The following is a 16,858-nucleotide window of genomic DNA, read 5'->3' on the forward strand; positions in this document are numbered from 1 at the left end:
TACCAAAGGAAACAACCTAAAAGATAAAGCATCAGAAGAGTTTTCCACCAAAAAGGGTATGAAAAAAGATAAGCATTATAGTTCTGATGCAATAAGAAAAGCATACTACTCACAGGCCCAAACTGAAAGGCTGTATTTTACTTTCAATGTTTTTATCTCCCCAAAATATCTTGAAAAGTGAATCAGGTGAGGATGAGGTGTGGAGAAATGCAGGACAAAAGCAGAAATTAGGAAAGTAGGGGGGGGGGGATAAAATAATGAGAACAATTATGAAAGATGAGGGAAATAAAGAGTGTAAATAAAAAGATTTATCATACTACATATTGAAACACTTAGTCACAGCTCTCATAGAGAACAAGTCCTTGATGGAGCTCTGTAGGGGCACTGATGCTGAAAGTCATACTTAGGAACCTGGTTTGCTAGGACTTGCACAGCTTCAAAATTTGAAAACATTTTATACATATGATCTCACATCAATATCATAATTGCCAATTTGTATATTAAAGTTCCTTGAAAGCACCAGAGTGATTCTTTAGGTCTTTATTTTTCATGGTCTCTATGAAAAAGGAAGGCATGATAAAGGCATTCAATAAATTATTTTTGATTATTTTGTTCAGATATCAAAAAATTAAATGTAATTATAAAAATTTAAATATTATTGCTGCTAAATCTAAAAATGTGAGTTAAAACCTACTAGGTATACAGTCTCACTAATATCATATTTATATATTAAAAGAAACACAGTATTTATTTTAAAAAATATACATATTTTATTGATTTTTTAAAGAGAGGAAGAGATAGTTAGAAACATCGATCAGCTGCCTCTTGCACACCCCCTACTGGGGATGTGCCCGAAACCAAGGTATATGCCCTTGACCGGAATCGAACCTGGGACCCTTGAGTCTGCAGGCCGATGCTCTATCCACTGAGCCAAACCAGTTTCGGCAAGAAACACAGTATTTAAAAAGCTAAATTGGTGGAGAAATTTCAAAGGTTAAATTATCAGGAAGGTTTATTTCTACTTTAAGAAATCTCCTCTACTATATTTTATTGAAAACTAAAAACAGATATTTTAATGTGTATCTTGATTAGCCACTATGTGGCAGAAAGGAAGCAGAAAATATTCCTGTTTCCCTGAAACGGTTGGAGAAACAACAGCACAGAGGATTGCGTAGATTACTTTTATAATTCTGACTTCTAATTACACTAAAAACATGTATCAAAAATAACTGTTGACATTTTATTCTTTATTCAAATTTGGAAAATCAATTAAACATGAATCAGAACCTAATACATCTTTGAAAGTCAAATTTTCTAAAGAGAGAAGAAAACTAGGCTAAAACTATTAAGCATTGTCTATAAATTGTCTCAAGGATTCTCTAAAGATATTACCATTTGTTGGTTTCATCTCAGATTTATCATTACGATGAGAGCAAGTTATTAGAAAAATTTTTTAAAATATATTTGCAGTTTAATCTCATGTAGCAAGTGATCTTAGATTACAATAAAATTGACTACCTTTGAAATACCAACTGCTGGTAAGTGACCAAGTGAAGTTTTCTGAGTTCTGCATCACTTTGCTACACCATAATACATAGTATCTTTTATAATGCAAAATAAAACATAATAAAATGCTGCACAATAATATAATATAAAGTTGAAGAAAAACAACTTACCCACATAATTTTATGATATTATATGCAGGTTCTAGAAAAGGAGGCTTGTTTTCAATTTTTTCTGCACACAGATTCAGAATTTTAAATATCTGTTTCAAATCCCTTAGGGGCTTTAATATTTTTAGTTAAGAAATAAAATTAAGATTCATATATTTATATTTATTAACATGTTCTTTATAAAATTTGTGCCAAGAAAATCTATAGAATTCCTATAATGTTAAATATGGTTGACATTTTAAAAAATATGTTTTTATTGATATTTTTCTTTTTTTTGAGAGAGGGAAAGAGAGATAGCAACATTGATGAGAGAGAAACATTCTTTGACTGGCTGCCTCCTGCATGCCCCAAACTGGGGATCAAGCTCCCAACCCGAGCATGTGCCCTGACTGGGAATCTAACCATGATCTCTTGGTTCCTACGTCAATGTTCAACCACTCAGCAACACTGGCTGGGCGACACTATTTTAATTATACTAATTTGAAAGACTAAAGTTAGAACCATATTTTTAAAGAAATATTATTTAATTTTTGTCTCAGTGACCTTTTACTCAAAATATTTTTTCTCCTCTCACGACACCTTTAGAATTTGATTACCAACTACTACACTACCGATTCAGGTGAAAAAAATTAACTTAATGGCTCCATCATATCCTTCATATCCACCCACTCACAGTAAACATTAACTGCTCCAGAATAAGAAACCCAAACCTACCTTACTTTTCTGCATCACTTTATTAATATTACTGAGATGCATTCTCTTGTTTTTAAGGTTTAAATTGGTTGAGATATTATTTCATTTAAAACTAGTATGAAAGCAAAATGTACTATCTATAGATCTTCACGTAAAAGCACTTTTTATATTACCCCAACTGGTACATAAATAAATCTCATAGATTTTGTAGCAAGATGACTACAGAAAGTGAGAGTATCTTGTGGCAAAATTATTATATATATGCAAAGATTAAAACAACAACAGCTACCCAACAACAAATTCAGTTCTTAAGCATGAGTTTTGAGACACACAAGTTTCCACATATTCTGTTCAGGGTGGTATATGTAGTGAGGATACTATCTCATGTTTATATAACGTTTTGCAGATTATCAAGCACTTGCATGTTTTCTCATCTAGTCTTCCTAACAACTTTCATGAGGTGCTATTATGCCTATAGTTTGATAAGCTCATTAACAGTAGACGTACTCAAGTAAATTGGTAGAAATAAGACTGACGTGGCCCTCCTAACCGTATCCACTGTCTCTTTGTGTCTTTAGAACTGCCATCATCTATGCCAGTGGTTGGCAAACTCATTAGTCAACAGAGCCAAATAGCAACAGTACAACAATTGAAATTTCTTTTGAGAGCCAAATTTTTTAAACTTAGAGTATATAGGTAGGTAGATTGTTATTAACTTAATTAGGGTACTCCTAAGCTGGCCTTTGCTAAAAATTCAAGGGGCCAAAGAGCCGCATGTGGCTCGTGAGCTGCAGTTTGCCGACCACTGATCTATGCAAAGTTAACTGCATTGTACTGTTTTCAATTTTACATTTTCTGATAAGTGAAAAATATAATTTTGTAAAAAACACAAAATGTTAGCTATTTTCTGTGGCAGACAGAATGGCCTGTCCAAAGATGTCCACATCCTAATGCCCAGAACTTGTGAAGTTACCTTACGTGGCAAAGGGACTTTTCAGTGATTAAGTTAAAAATCTTGAGATGAGAAAGTTATCCTAAATTATCCAGATAGACCAATGTAACCACAGGGTCCTTATAAGGGAAAGAGAGAGGCAGCGGAGAATCAGAGAAGGAAATGCAATGACAGAAGCAGAGGCGAGAGTGATGATACTTTGAGGAAGGGGCCAGGAGCTGAGGAATGCAGGCCACCTCTAGAAGCCAGAGAGGCAAGGAAGTGAGTTGTCCTCCGAGCCTTCAAAAGGAACCAGCCTTGCTACACCTAACCTTTAGCTCAGTGAGGCAGATTTTGAACTTCTGACCTCCAGAAGCATAAGAGAAAATGTTATGTTGTTTTAAGGTACCCTGTGGTAACTTATATTAGCAATAGGAAATAAATACATTTTCTAATAAAAAATTTCCCATTTCAGGATAAATGAAATAAGCATACATATATAAGTAAAGGATACGAATCCATTCTGATAATACTGCACCAATGTCTTGACAGATTTAAGTTGTTCTTCTAAATCATCCTAAAACAAATGATCTATTTTAGTTCTTTTATGCTATTAAAATTGTTGATATAATTTTTTATTAATATAAAAAGAAAGTAAACATTAAAATTATCAAGGAATTATCCATTAAAATGATAATTCAATTACTGTATTATAATATAAGGACAATAAAATGTTTCCTGAAACATGAAGGTGAAAATAAACTACCATTTAAATTTGATTAGGAAATTGAAAATTAAAACTAGATTACTATAAGAGCAGTAATTGTTTCCAGAAATAATATTAACAACATCAGAAGCATGTTGAGCATTTTTTCTGTGCCAAGCACCATTTAGGAACCATACATGCATGCCAATCTTCAAATCAACCCAATTAGGAAAATACTATTATTATTCCTGTTTTCCAGAATAAAAACCTCAAGCTGAAACACTAAGCAATTTGTCCAAAATCAGACAGATAATAAGTGGTGGTGTTAGGAGTCAAATTTGGCAACCTGACTCCAGAAATTGTAACTTTAACCTCTAAAATATGCCCAGTGTACTGGTACAAACCAAATAGCTTCAGCCAATTAAAACAAAACAAAACCCTATACAGTGATATCTCTTCATGACTGAATCACTTCTGTCCTTTTAATCTTTAAATTGTTCATAAGAGGCTGTGACATTTTTTATACCACCCCCCCTTTTTGTCTATAAATAACAACTAGTAGGAGCTATATGTAACTGAATTTTCTTTTTTATAAAAATGCACATATATTTACAATTAAAAATGACTTCCACAACAAACATAGCCAGCAAAAGATAAATTCTTATGGAGTCATTTTTATTGTATTTTTTCTTCCATATAAAAATCCAGAGACTAAAAAAAATGTTAAAACAGTGATTAAATTTTGGTGCCTACTAATCACAGGACATTGTTTCGTTTGATCGGCTCTACCACGGTCACTTTCCAATTACTAAGAGCATGCAATCTTCATCTTGTAGTAATTTCATAGTGTGTGCTGGCTTTCAGGCAGTCAGTCAGTTCTTGGGTAATGTCAGGAGAGTGTGGTGTGTGAGCATATATGCATATGTATTTATTATCTTTTTTCCCAATGCTTCAGCTCTCAATTTTGAGTTTTACCTAAAATAATTTCATTTCCATTACATTCTATATAATATTTCTCTCAAAATAAACTACCTATGAGTATTATGAGTATGTATCTCTAACCTGATTTCATATCAGAAAAACTTAAGTAGTACATCATGATACGCTTTTTCTGTCCTTGCTCCCCACATCGTACGTGGTAACAAGCAAATACAGAGGCTGGATGAGTCTTTCTCTACTCTTATGATTCCTTCTGTTTATATTTACCATGGATTTGTCCATTCCACAAAACCAAATGTAGTCACCTCCTCCATCTTCCTTCCCAGGTTAAATATATTCATACTAAATTTAAACAGTCCTTGAATATTTGAAATGGTTTCAAGAGGAAAGAAATGATATTTATGTTGGGGGGAACACATGTTACCTTTCAGGGGAATCACAGTTTATAAATGATAGAGCAGAAAAATTTTCTCTCAAAGCTTACTTGAGCAGTCTCTTCAAGGAGTGTGATGATACTATTTAGGTCCATAGGCTTTAAAGCACCCTAAAAAATACAACTCTTATTATTCTATATCATGAGAATCAAGAAGTTACATCAAACATACTATTTTCATATTTTTATCCCTTGGCAACTTAAAAATATCCTATGACAAAGAGACAGTGAGGAAAGAATGAGTAGCAGATGAGACCTTTTAAGAGTAAAAAAAAAAAATCTTGGGAGTTAAAAACACACAAACCTCTTGAATTTTAGTATCATGTTATAATCTTAATGTCTAAATTTCACTAGTTCCAAGAGGCCCAAAAGAGCATCTGGAATAATAGCACTTCCACACTTTTCTTCATCATACATATTACACATCTCATGCATACACAATTCACTGAGTTTGCCTACACAGATACACACAAGACTAACTTCTAATCTAGAGGGAGGAGATCGCCTTTCTGAGCTAGGTATTCCCTCTCAGGTGGTCCCAGCATTCTTACGGTCATCCACATGGGAAAACAGAAACCTCCAAGTTCTACAGCTTTTACACCTTAAATATTTCTTGAGCCCATTTCCTCTTACTGATTATTTGGTTCTCATCTCTCACTCAATTACTTTCTTGCTGTTCTCCCTGCCTCCATTACTCTTGTACTTCCAACATCCTCCTCCACCCTACGGTAAAAATAATAAAACTCAGATCTGAACACAACCAGTCTGAATCATTCAGTGACTCTCCATGAACACCCCTTACCCCCTCCTCTGTTTTCAATCATGTTGTTACACTCCTATTCCTCTCCTTGGTTAACCCCCATAGAGTGATCCTTCAAGCTACAGCTCAGGTGTCACCTCCCCAAGGGATGGAAAAGGATAGAGCAAATGTCCCTCCTCTGTGCTCCCATAGCACCCTAAGCACATGTCCATTACAATTCCCACTAGTGTTGCTCTAAAATGGTTTACAGGTTTATCCCCCACCACGCCCTGCCCCAAAGTTCACTTGAGGGCAAAGACTTGTTTTCTGGCAACCCCAGCACCGAACACTGGGCCTGGCATAGCAAGTTCATTGTAGGTGAGTGGGGAAGGACACAGGAGGTGCCATCATCCAGAGTTTAAGTATTTATGATACTACAGGAGTCCCCAAATTCTAAGTACAGTTTTGGCTATATTTAACTTGGGGGTTAATGCTTCCTTGCATAACATTTTCTTTTTACTTCAAATGTTATATCAAAATTGCTTACTCCTCTTATATGAGTTAAGCTACCCCAGTCTCCTTTGTTTCCTCTTCCTCTTGTCAGTCCTCCTTTCACACTTACTTCTACTTTAAAATAAGCATTTGAAAAGATGATGTAATGATGATATAAAAAATTTACAAAAGGGGGAAAATCCTACTTATTCCTATCATCTAAATACAACCTACGTTATTTTCTGATTTTAAATATTTTCACATATTATTTTCTGTTTTTATTTACATGTATAAATGCTTTACATAATTTCACTTAGTATTAACACCATTGTACTTTTGACTTTTAAAGCTATAATGCATACATTTCCATATTTTTACAGGGTCATTATTCCTTTGCCTCTTAAGTCTAGATTTTACTTTCTTTCACAATTACAAACTCATATATTCTGACCTTTAAAAAAATGTCTTTCAAAAACAATTTTTGAACTTTAAGTCTGCAGAATAAGTATTGGAATGAATTTATTTAACCAAAATGATTGTATTTAAAAAATTAACAACCCTGAAAGGACACACGGGGAAAGCTGCTGAATATTCTATTGAGATCTTCCCTGGGACCTCCCCTAAAATCTCCAGCCTTAAAACCCTTAGGCCAGAGGACCCAGCACCCGCTCAGGAGCACTCCCTCACTTTTCCCCTCCCCCTCCCCCTCCCCTCAGGTGTATCACCTTGACCTTCCTCACTTCTAGGCAAGGGCCCTTCCTTTGCCACTATAACTACCTACTTTCCTAAGCCCATTTCATCTACGGATTACTTCTACCTCTTTGATTTTCCAAATACATGTTCTCTCATAGTCTGAGTCTTGACTCTGACTTCTTCCCTAGTCAGAACTCAAGTACCCAGGTTGCTGAACCCAGGTCCGATCTAACCCCACCTGTCTGATCTAACACCTGGTGCCGTTCTCACACCACCACCAACAGGGTAAGACTTAAATTCAGAAAGAGAGAAGGGAACTCATTAAATACATGTTACATGTCACCTCCTGTGTACCAGGTTTTGTGCTGGATGTTGCTGGTGAATATTGGAGGAAATGGGGAACACTACAGAAAACACCCAACAGACAAGGTCTCTGTCCTCAGGAAGGTAGCACAAAGCCGAGCACATGTTACAGATAAAGCACAGATAATGCATTGGAGACCCCTAAAAATAGGACAGAGAAGTGGAGCTGAGGAACTTTAGGAATGGCAAAGACCTTAAACATCATTTAGTTCAGCGGTTCTGAGGCTAAACATCACTTGAGGGAGCATTTTAAGAGGCCCGGCTCCACACTGGGGGTGCTATAGAATAGATCTGGGGTAGGGCACATTTTTACAGTACAATGTTTGTTTGTGTTTAAAGCTCCTGAGATGGTTGTGATGATCCCTCAGGTTGGGGAATACTCATCTAGTACAGGCTCATTTTTTAGTGACAAGAAGAAAATTCTGAGATGTCCTAAATTAATTACAGCAGGCAGAAGGGTGGGAGAAAGAGACAGAGAGGTTAATCAGTTAACAACTGCAGGGCAAAACCAACAAAAAACTGCTTACATTCCTGAGCTTACGTGGAAACCCTGAATTAACTCCCAGGTAGCTATTTCCACGATTATCTAAAGAGAACAGCCAGGCGCCACTGACCACCAGGAGCCTGTGCTTCTTGCTTACACACGAACTTTCCAGGCTGTTGCCCCCAAGCAATCCAAAGGAACAAACACCTCCCTACGGACTATGTACGATCCCAGGACTAGCCCCACTTCACCCTCCACCGCCCCCACGCCTTTACCTACAGCCCCTGTAAATTGTTTCCAAACAACTTGTATCTTCCTTCCCCTACGTGATGTGTAAAGGAGCCCATCAACTCCAGGACCACAGACGTGTTGTCTCCTCCATCTGGCCCTGCTGCTGCTGCTGGTTCAGACTTCATGCCCAATGACCTGTGGCTTCTCTGGCCAGCATGTGCTCAATAAACCCTTTCTTTTGGGAAGGCTTCAGCCATGAAAGTCGTGTTTACACTGGAAAAGGGAACAGGTCAAAAGAGGTGAAGTGATTTAATCAATGTAATTATATTAGACTAGAGGCCTGGTGCATGAAAATTCATGCACTGGGGGGTTTCCCTCAGCCCGGCCTGCCCCCTCTCACAGTCTGGGAGCCCTCAGGGGTGGGAGGCGACCTGGCGATCAGGGGAAGGCGACGCCCCCATCACACCTCTGCTGCTGCCACTGCTGGCAGCGCAAGCCTTGGTGGCCCTGGATGGCTGGGCAGCTGCCATCCGAGGCTTGCCTGTGCCTCGGGCCGGCCCTGGGCGGCTGGGGGGCTGAGGGCGGGTCCCTCCCTCCTCCTCCCCCCCGCCCCGGCAGGGTTGAAAGGACTGGGGGCCTCCGGCAGGGCTGAGGGGACTGGGCACTTCCATCTTGTGGCTATGGGTGCCGCCCTCTTTGTAATGGTGTGATGGTCAATTTGCATATTCCCTCTTTATTAGATAGGATGAGGTAAGCAATAAGGAGATACTGTTGAATCCCAAAAGAAAGAGAGGTGGACCCTGACTGGTGTGACTGTTAGTTGAGTGCTGTCCTATGGACTGAAGGGTCCTGGGTTCTATTACCTGTCAGGGCACATGCCCAGGTTGTAGGTTCAGTCCCCATCAATGCTTCTCTCTCACATTGATGTTTCTCCCTCTCTCCCTTTCCCTTCCTCTCTTTCTCACATCAAGAGACACATTTTTATTTTTTAAGAGAGAGGGGTGGGACTCAGAGGGAGGAGGAGGAGGATAAAGTGATAAAGTGGTGTTTATGGAAAACAGACTGGGAAAAGGAAAAGGAGCAAGCCAAAGGGCTGACGAGAAGGATGACACATTCATAGGACTGACTGAGGCACCGCGGTGACAAGGAAGGGAGCAAGTAGTTCTTTTAAAGCCCCATTTGGCGCCCCTTGTTTTTTACCATATCATCTGACCTCTGGTGGAGGGTTGGAATTTTGTTTTGTTGTTGTTATTATTTTGTTTTATAATCCAGATACATATGAAACTATCTCCCACAGCTCTCCAGGAGTTCGTTGCTGTGAAACTCTGCAGCACGGTTCATATCATACTGCAATTATCGTACACGAAGCATAGCTGCTCCAAGTGGGAAATGGGGTCCTCTATTAGCCACAGTCGCAGTTACCAGAAGGGGACCTGGCCCGGAGTGGGTCTGCCTAGGGTGGGCTGGTAGTGTGTGGGTTCCTGACTTCGTGCAGGAAAGATTTCACAGCACGAGTCCAGGTGATTTGGAGAGTAGGTTTATTACAGCTGGGCACAGTGAAACAAGGAAGGGCCAAGGGTAGAAGCAGCAACAGGAGCCAGCCTTTGCGAGGCTGCTTTGGCTCTCTAAAAACGTGATAGGAAAGAAATGAGCCAAGGTGGGACGGCTCTGGCTCGCTGGGAAGTCAGAGAAAAGGGGGCCTTGGGGACAGGTTCGGGGGGGTGAGCCCTGACAAGCTGCTACTGCACATTGCTCCCCTGGCTGCAAGTCTCCTGGGTCCCTTAGAGGTTAGGAGATGCAGGCCTGTGGGGGAAGGGAAAGGCAGGTGTGCTCTTGGGAAGGAGAGTGCGCACTGGGTCCTTTGTTTTGAGGGTTTTTGAAGGCTGGCAGTTTAGAGGCGGTCTTAGGGGACCTCTCAATAGAATACTCATCAGCTTTTCCAGGTGTACCCTTTCTACCGATTGGTCAACACCAGGGCAGGGGGTGTTTAGTTATCACCTGGTTTTGCTGCTCTTCTGAGCCTGGAGCTGAAATACAAGTGAGGCCTAGATATTATCTCTAGGGAGGAAAGGTCAGGGGTCCACACTGAATAACCAGCAATCTGCCAGGGGAGAGAAGGCCCCCTGGGGGCGAGGTCCAGCGCCAGTACTGCCCATTGCCAAGCGTACTAGGCACGCGGGGCTTTCGGCCCTGGTGGCCGTCTGCACCTGGCTGTAAACGCTCAGCCAGTCTGTTCAGCTGTCTCAGTTCCTGAAATCCACTTGCGAGGAGTTTTCTTAGCTCCTTACTCTCCTGCCTCAGCGTCACCTGGAATCCTGTTGGAAAAGCAGATCCAGAGCTCTCCTCCAGATCTGCAGAATCAGAATCTGCATTTTAGTAAGACCCCCAGGTGCTCCAAACGTACATTACAATTTGAGAAGCACTGCTCTAGAGGGTTTCCGATTTTTTAGAATGAGAGGAACAGTATTAAAATAAATAGGAAGCAAAGAGTAAACAATTTGTGATTTCAAGTGTATGATGGAGCTGGCTGAATGAACTAAGGTAGAAAGTTGCAAATGTAGGATCGTTTGAAAATATCTAGAGATCCAAGAGTCTTTTCCTCTACTGGCTTGAGGCAGAGGTCTAAAACGTTATCTTTTTTCTTTCTTTTTCTTTTTATGGACACTGGGGCCACTCATTCTGCCCTCCCGAATTCGCTGGGACCCTTGTCCCCTCCTCAGTCTCTATTATGGGGATTGACAGACTATTCTCACAGCCATTAGCCACCTCACCTCTACCCTGCATCTTACCAGACACACCCTTTACCCAATCTAAAAAGTTATCATTTTAGTGATGGCAAAGAGCACTAGGCCCCACTCTGAGTAAAGAAACAGTAACTTGCACTTAACTTCTCCTGGCCTTAGGGTCCTCATTTTAAAAGCAATCACCAACAAAACCCAAGTGGTCATTTCTCCCAGCTCTCTAAGTTTTTATTCTATTTCATTTTCTTTGGTAGATACTTTTTCTCCATTCCTTTATAAAATGTTACTACTCCTGAAGTAGTTGTTGTTAAACAAACAGACAAACAAACAAAAGAACCTTGGAGGCTGAAAGCTTTTCTAAAAGTAAGATTTACTGAGCCACATGCCAGCCAAAAGAGGGCCAGGTCCTGGGGAATGAAGTCTAAACCACCAGCAGCGGTGCCAGGGAGAAAAGACAAACATGTCCACCATCCTGGAATTGATGGGCACTTTTATACTTAACGTTTGGGGAAGAAAGATATAAATTGTTCTGAAAGAATTTACATTGGCTACAGCTAAGGGGGTTGGGGAGGTGAAGCGGAGGCAGTTCTATGACAGGTACGCAGTCTATAAGTAGGAAATACTACATTTGACCACAGTAAGCACGGTCTTGAAAGTTCATGCATACGTGGGACATGGGGGTCTAGTAGGCTGCTAAATAGATGCTTTCAGGAATGTGAGCAGTCTTCTGTTAGCTAGCCCACAGCTGGCTAATGGTTAACGACTCTGGTCTTTTCCTCTCCCTCTCCCAAGGCCTGATGTAATTTAATGTAGTGCATCTCGGAATTTTTCTCTTGTCATTGCTAACAAGGTGGGAACTTTAATTAATACAAATTGATTTCTTTTTGGAAGAGAATCCTGGGCCCTGGAAGGAGAGTAATAAAAGAAAAAGGAACAAGGGAAGGAAGAAAACATACACACATATACACAGGTATACTTGTTTTGCTTTACTTGATATGTTGTGGACTATTTTGGCAATGGCCCATTAAAAGTATTTCCTCTTTTTTCTTTTTCTTCTTAACCCATGCTTGCCTGTCTCCCATACCCTTGTCCCCCACCCACTTTTACACCAAGTGAAGGAAGAATGAATGAGAACCGTAAGAGACAAAATTCACCTGCTTCTCAGTTTTGCCCAGTGCTTGGGAGGACAGCGGTAGGGTTGAGCCCCCTTGAAGCCCTGGGAGTGGAGGGCTGCTGTTCCTTAAAAGTCCTTCTTTCCCCAGCCCACAAAAAAGTGACTGAAACACTTCCACAAAGCTGACTGGGTCAATTCCCCGTTCCTCCTCATGCAAAAATGCTGTTGCTCCGCAGGTTACTGTGTAAATGTCTGACCATCCTCAGAGAGTTCAACCCTGGTCCCACAGCAGAAGAGGTCCCCAGTCAACGGGCTACTCCCCCGGAATTCTCCAGGGCCCTAGGATGTGGACACAGGAGACAAGGTTCCTTACGCAGCCTGAGACTTGTCAAGTCTCAACAGTAATTGCCACAGTGGCCCCAGGCCATTAGTGTGAGGAGGCAGGGCAGGATTCCTCCATAGAATTCACGTTCTAGGGCTTGGTCATGGCTCTCTGGGGGAGGAGCAATGGAACCCTAGCATGAAACAAACGACGTGGAATTTCTACATACCCCCACTACAGTGGAGACCCAAGGGAGCATCTGGCATGAAACTTCTCAACAGATCAGCTTGAAAGAATTAATTTGTATAACAAGTAAATTCATAACCAAATATATGCACAATAAATTAAATCAATTACAAGTGACATGATTTCACTCACATGTAGAATCTAATAAGCAAGATAAACTAACAAACAAAATAGACTCATACTGGTGTGTGTGGGGGGGTAAGGGCTGCGAAGAGGGGGGATGGAGGGAGATGGGAGATATCTGTAATACTATCAGCAATAAAAATATATTTTTTTAAAAAGAAATAGATTCATAGATACAGAGAACAGACTGATAGCTGTCAGAGGGGAAGGGGGTTGGAGGCTGGGTGAAAAAGGTGAAGGGATTAGGCAAAAACATACAAACAACTCATAGATACAGACAACCATATGGTGATTACCAGAGGGAAAGGGGAGTGGGGGGAGGTAAAACAGGGTAAAGTGGGGGGAAATGGTGATAGGAGACTTTACTTGGGGTGGTGAACATACAACACAATATACAGATGATATATTATAGAACTGTACACCTGAAACCTATATAATTTTATTAACTAATGTCACCCCAATAAAATCAATGAAATAAACAGAAAAACCAAAAGAAAAATCAATTCTCTTCTCTGCTAATCCTCCCTGACCCACCCCATAATCAGCTTCAAATTTCACATAAAACGATGCTTCATTTCTAATTTTAACACCAGTTTCCTCTTCTCCCTGTGTACGTTTTAGCAGCAGCAAATTTATTTTTTCATCACCATTTATCCCCTCTATGTCCTCTTCCCCCTCCTCCACGCCCCCCCCCCCCCCGCCCGCAGTCACCACACTGTTGTCCATGTCCATGAGATCTCTCTCTCTCTTTTTCTTTTTTTTTGCTCAATCCCCTGACACCCTCCCCCCGCCCCCCACCCAAATTTAAAGACGGGAGAAAGTATACGCCTCTATCAAGAACATCACTAGATAACAGGGATCTACTAGTACACACTAGTACACAAGTACAGTGCAGACAAGTGTTCAAATTCATGTTTTTGCTAAGAATGTTTCCTTCCCCCCCAGGCCCTTCGTAGTCACACTTTCGTAGGAACAGCGGCAAAGCCTCCCCTGCTCAGTTGGGTGGGACGCTCGCTGGCGAGGACCTGGCGGCCCGAGGTCCCGGGCAGGTTGGTAGGTGACAGCCCAGCCCGCTGGCCAGCTGCGCAGTTCCCGGAGGGACCAGCTAATGGATGGATGCCTGGAGGTTGACAGGAACCTCGGCCCCGCGGAATACCCTCCTTCCCACTTGGGCCCCCACTTCCGTCCTGGCTGCCCCCCAACTCGTCCCCGCCTCCAGATCTCAATCGACTCCCTCCACACACACACCCCCAAAGCCCCAAGCACGTACACGGGACCGTACCTGAGCGTCCTCGTCCTCCGTCACCACCCCGACCACCGGGATTTGTCGAGGGCTGCCGGACTTGCTCTTGCTGCGCGGCCCCTGGGCCTCGGCCGCTGACGGGGCCTCGGCTGGCGCTGGGGCCTCGGCCGGCGCTGGGGCCTCCGTGGTTGGCGCGGCGGCGGCGGCGTGGCGAGGCATGGGGGCTCTTCGGTCCTACGGTGTGCCCGCCGCTGAGGGACTCAGAGACGCCCTGCCACCGAGAACGGAAGGCCACCTGAGAGCCGCCGGCCCCGCGCCGCCGCAGCCCACCCGGGGACCTCTGTGCTCCCGCCTCCCCGCTGGTTGCTAACACGCCAGCGCGTTGCTAAGGGCGGGGCCAGAGACCTTGGAAGCGCCCGGCTCCTACGGAAGCCCGGGGATCCAAACTACCCCAAACCCTAACCTGCGCCTCCACGCTCAGAACGGCAGGTTTGCTTGGTGCGCTAGACCTGGGCACGTAGCGGTGCAGTTTGCGGGGCGCCGTGCGGCTCCGTTTTGGCAATGGGCGCAGGGCCTCCTCAAGGCGGGCGAGAGTGGGTGGGGGGATGAGGTGTGGATGTTGGGGTGTGTAAGAGGTACATGGTGGACGGATAGTGTTGGAAGTGGAGCAGTTTATCTCACCCCAGAGAAGTGACCCGTGTCACCTACATTTTGCAGCCTACGACCTCTTCTGTACCTGAGTGGTCCTACGAGGCAGTTAAGTAAATAAGGCGTTTCCCACAATGTGAGAAGACGTCTGAGTCAAACCATTGCATCTAGAACAAGTTCATCTCGCTTTTCTCGCCTGTTAGACAGCTGTGAGCAGTTTTGTCAAGTGGTGCTTGGCCCATAAGCACTCAGTACATGATCAAGATTACCGTTGTCTTTACTATTACTGGTTATCTACTCACTGAATCCTGAGTAATAGTCTGAGAAGGGTAAAGACTTTTAAGGAAAAGCTTCTCATGATAATCATCATTATAACTTAACCACTCCAAACACCTTGGCTATGAAAATTTAAGAATCCTTTAAACCTTTTAATCCCTTTTTTTTAACCTACAGATATTCTTCAAGATTTAAATGTTTTTATAGCTTCCATAAAATTTAAGGGCTAAAAAATTACACAGACTCTCCATAGAAATACATTTCATTTCGCTTCTCAGGGTTTCTCTTCTCATTTGTAGAATAAGCAAGTTGATCTAAGGTGCCTTAACCAGTTCAAACACTGAATAACATTTTTGGCTCCACAAATAAAGAGAACTGGGAAAACCAGATTGGGGCTGGCAGTACTTTATGTAAATCAGAGCCAACCCCCAAGCTTCTTTGAAAGAGTCCTGAGCATTTCCGGTCTCTATTTCCTCACCTCAACGCATCCTTCTACGTTCCTCAGCCCAGTTCTCTGAAACTGCTCTGACTGAGGTCCAAGTCTGCAGACACTGTACTTGTCTGTAGTGTGTTACACTGTCGACCACTCTCACCCTGCTTGAAACTCCTTTGCCTGGGCTTCAACATTCTTTTTTCTTTTATCTTTACAGTTACCTATTGGTACTTTTGGAGCACCTCGCAGGCCTTACCCCTAGAATTGGGCTCAGCAGGTCTAAGTTTGCTATCACCCACGGAGAGTGCAACGGGTTTGTCAAGTGTATTATTAACATGACCTTAATTGAGTTGCACATTCCGCCGCCTACACTGTATCAAAAGCAGACTGAAACCACTCCGATAAACACAATGGAATACCTAAGACCGAGATGGTGGAGGGGAACTGACCTTTGTTCCATATCTGACCTTACGCAATAGATATTTTATTTCCTCACAGCCTGGAGGCTAGAAGTTCAAGTTCAAGGTGTCCAAGATTGGTTTCCTCCGGAAGCCTCTCTCCTTGCTTGTAGATGGCCCCATTTTGACTTTGTCACCACATGGTCTTCCCTCCATGTTAAACTGCTCTTCTTATAAGGATGCTAGTTAAACTGGATTAGGGGCCACTCATATGACCTCATTTTATCTTAATTACCTCTTTAAAGGCCCTCTCTCCAAGTGCAGTCATTCTGAGGTACTAGGGGTTAGAACTTCAACATATGAATCTTAGGAGGATACAAGTCAGCCCATAACTGATTCCAACATCCTTTGGGTTATAAATGGAATTCGTAGAAAGAACAGATTCAAGAATAGAATATGCTTATTTAAGGCAATACCGGTATTCTTGCCTATAGGACACTGATATTTCTCCCAGTAGTGATAAATTACTATTTTGATTTAACAATTTATCACTGTACATTTGACCAATGTAAATCTGTCCCTGGGAGATGCATTTTCTTCAAGGGCTCCAACATATCTGAATTTTGAGCCTGCTTTGTAAAAAAAAATCATTATTTCTTGTTTTATTTTCCATTTGAAGAATCCACTACCAAAACTACTGTGCTATCCTCGGTTCTCTAGAGCCTGCCATAAACAAACCACAACAAACATTCAACTGCTGCCACTTTATTGGGGGGCACTATGTCTGGGAAGCATAGTTAGGAAAAGATGGAAGTGAGGCAGGCAGTGAAGAAGGGAGTACAAATACAGGTGTTATTGAGCTGGCCAAAGCTTTATAAGTGCAGTTAATGCCTCAGCCTTTTAGAATATTTTCCTGGAGGCCTATGGATTATTGCAC

At 42.0% G+C, this 16,858-nt stretch overlaps 1 protein-coding gene across 2 annotated transcripts in view; it reads right to left on the reverse strand.

Moving 5' to 3' along the window:
- The window catches only part of CFAP69 (cilia and flagella associated protein 69), a 58,845-nt gene extending 44,322 nt beyond the window's left edge, over positions 1-14,523 (reverse strand). For both annotated transcript variants that reach the window (XM_054726455.1, XM_008149272.3), the window contains exons 1-4: positions 14,206-14,523; positions 5,427-5,486; positions 3,812-3,874; positions 1,677-1,786 (exon numbers count right to left, since the gene is read on the reverse strand). In XM_054726455.1, the coding sequence (XP_054582430.1) occupies positions 1,677-1,786; positions 3,812-3,874; positions 5,427-5,486; positions 14,206-14,385 (413 nt within the window). In that variant the 5' untranslated portion in view covers positions 14,386-14,523. The remainder of the gene's footprint in view (positions 1-1,676; positions 1,787-3,811; positions 3,875-5,426; positions 5,487-14,205) is intronic.
- Positions 14,524-16,858: the final 2,335 nt, after the last annotated feature.

This window comes from Eptesicus fuscus, chromosome 14, assembly GCF_027574615.1.
Source record: "Eptesicus fuscus isolate TK198812 chromosome 14, DD_ASM_mEF_20220401, whole genome shotgun sequence".
NCBI lineage: Eukaryota > Metazoa > Chordata > Mammalia > Chiroptera > Vespertilionidae > Eptesicus > Eptesicus fuscus.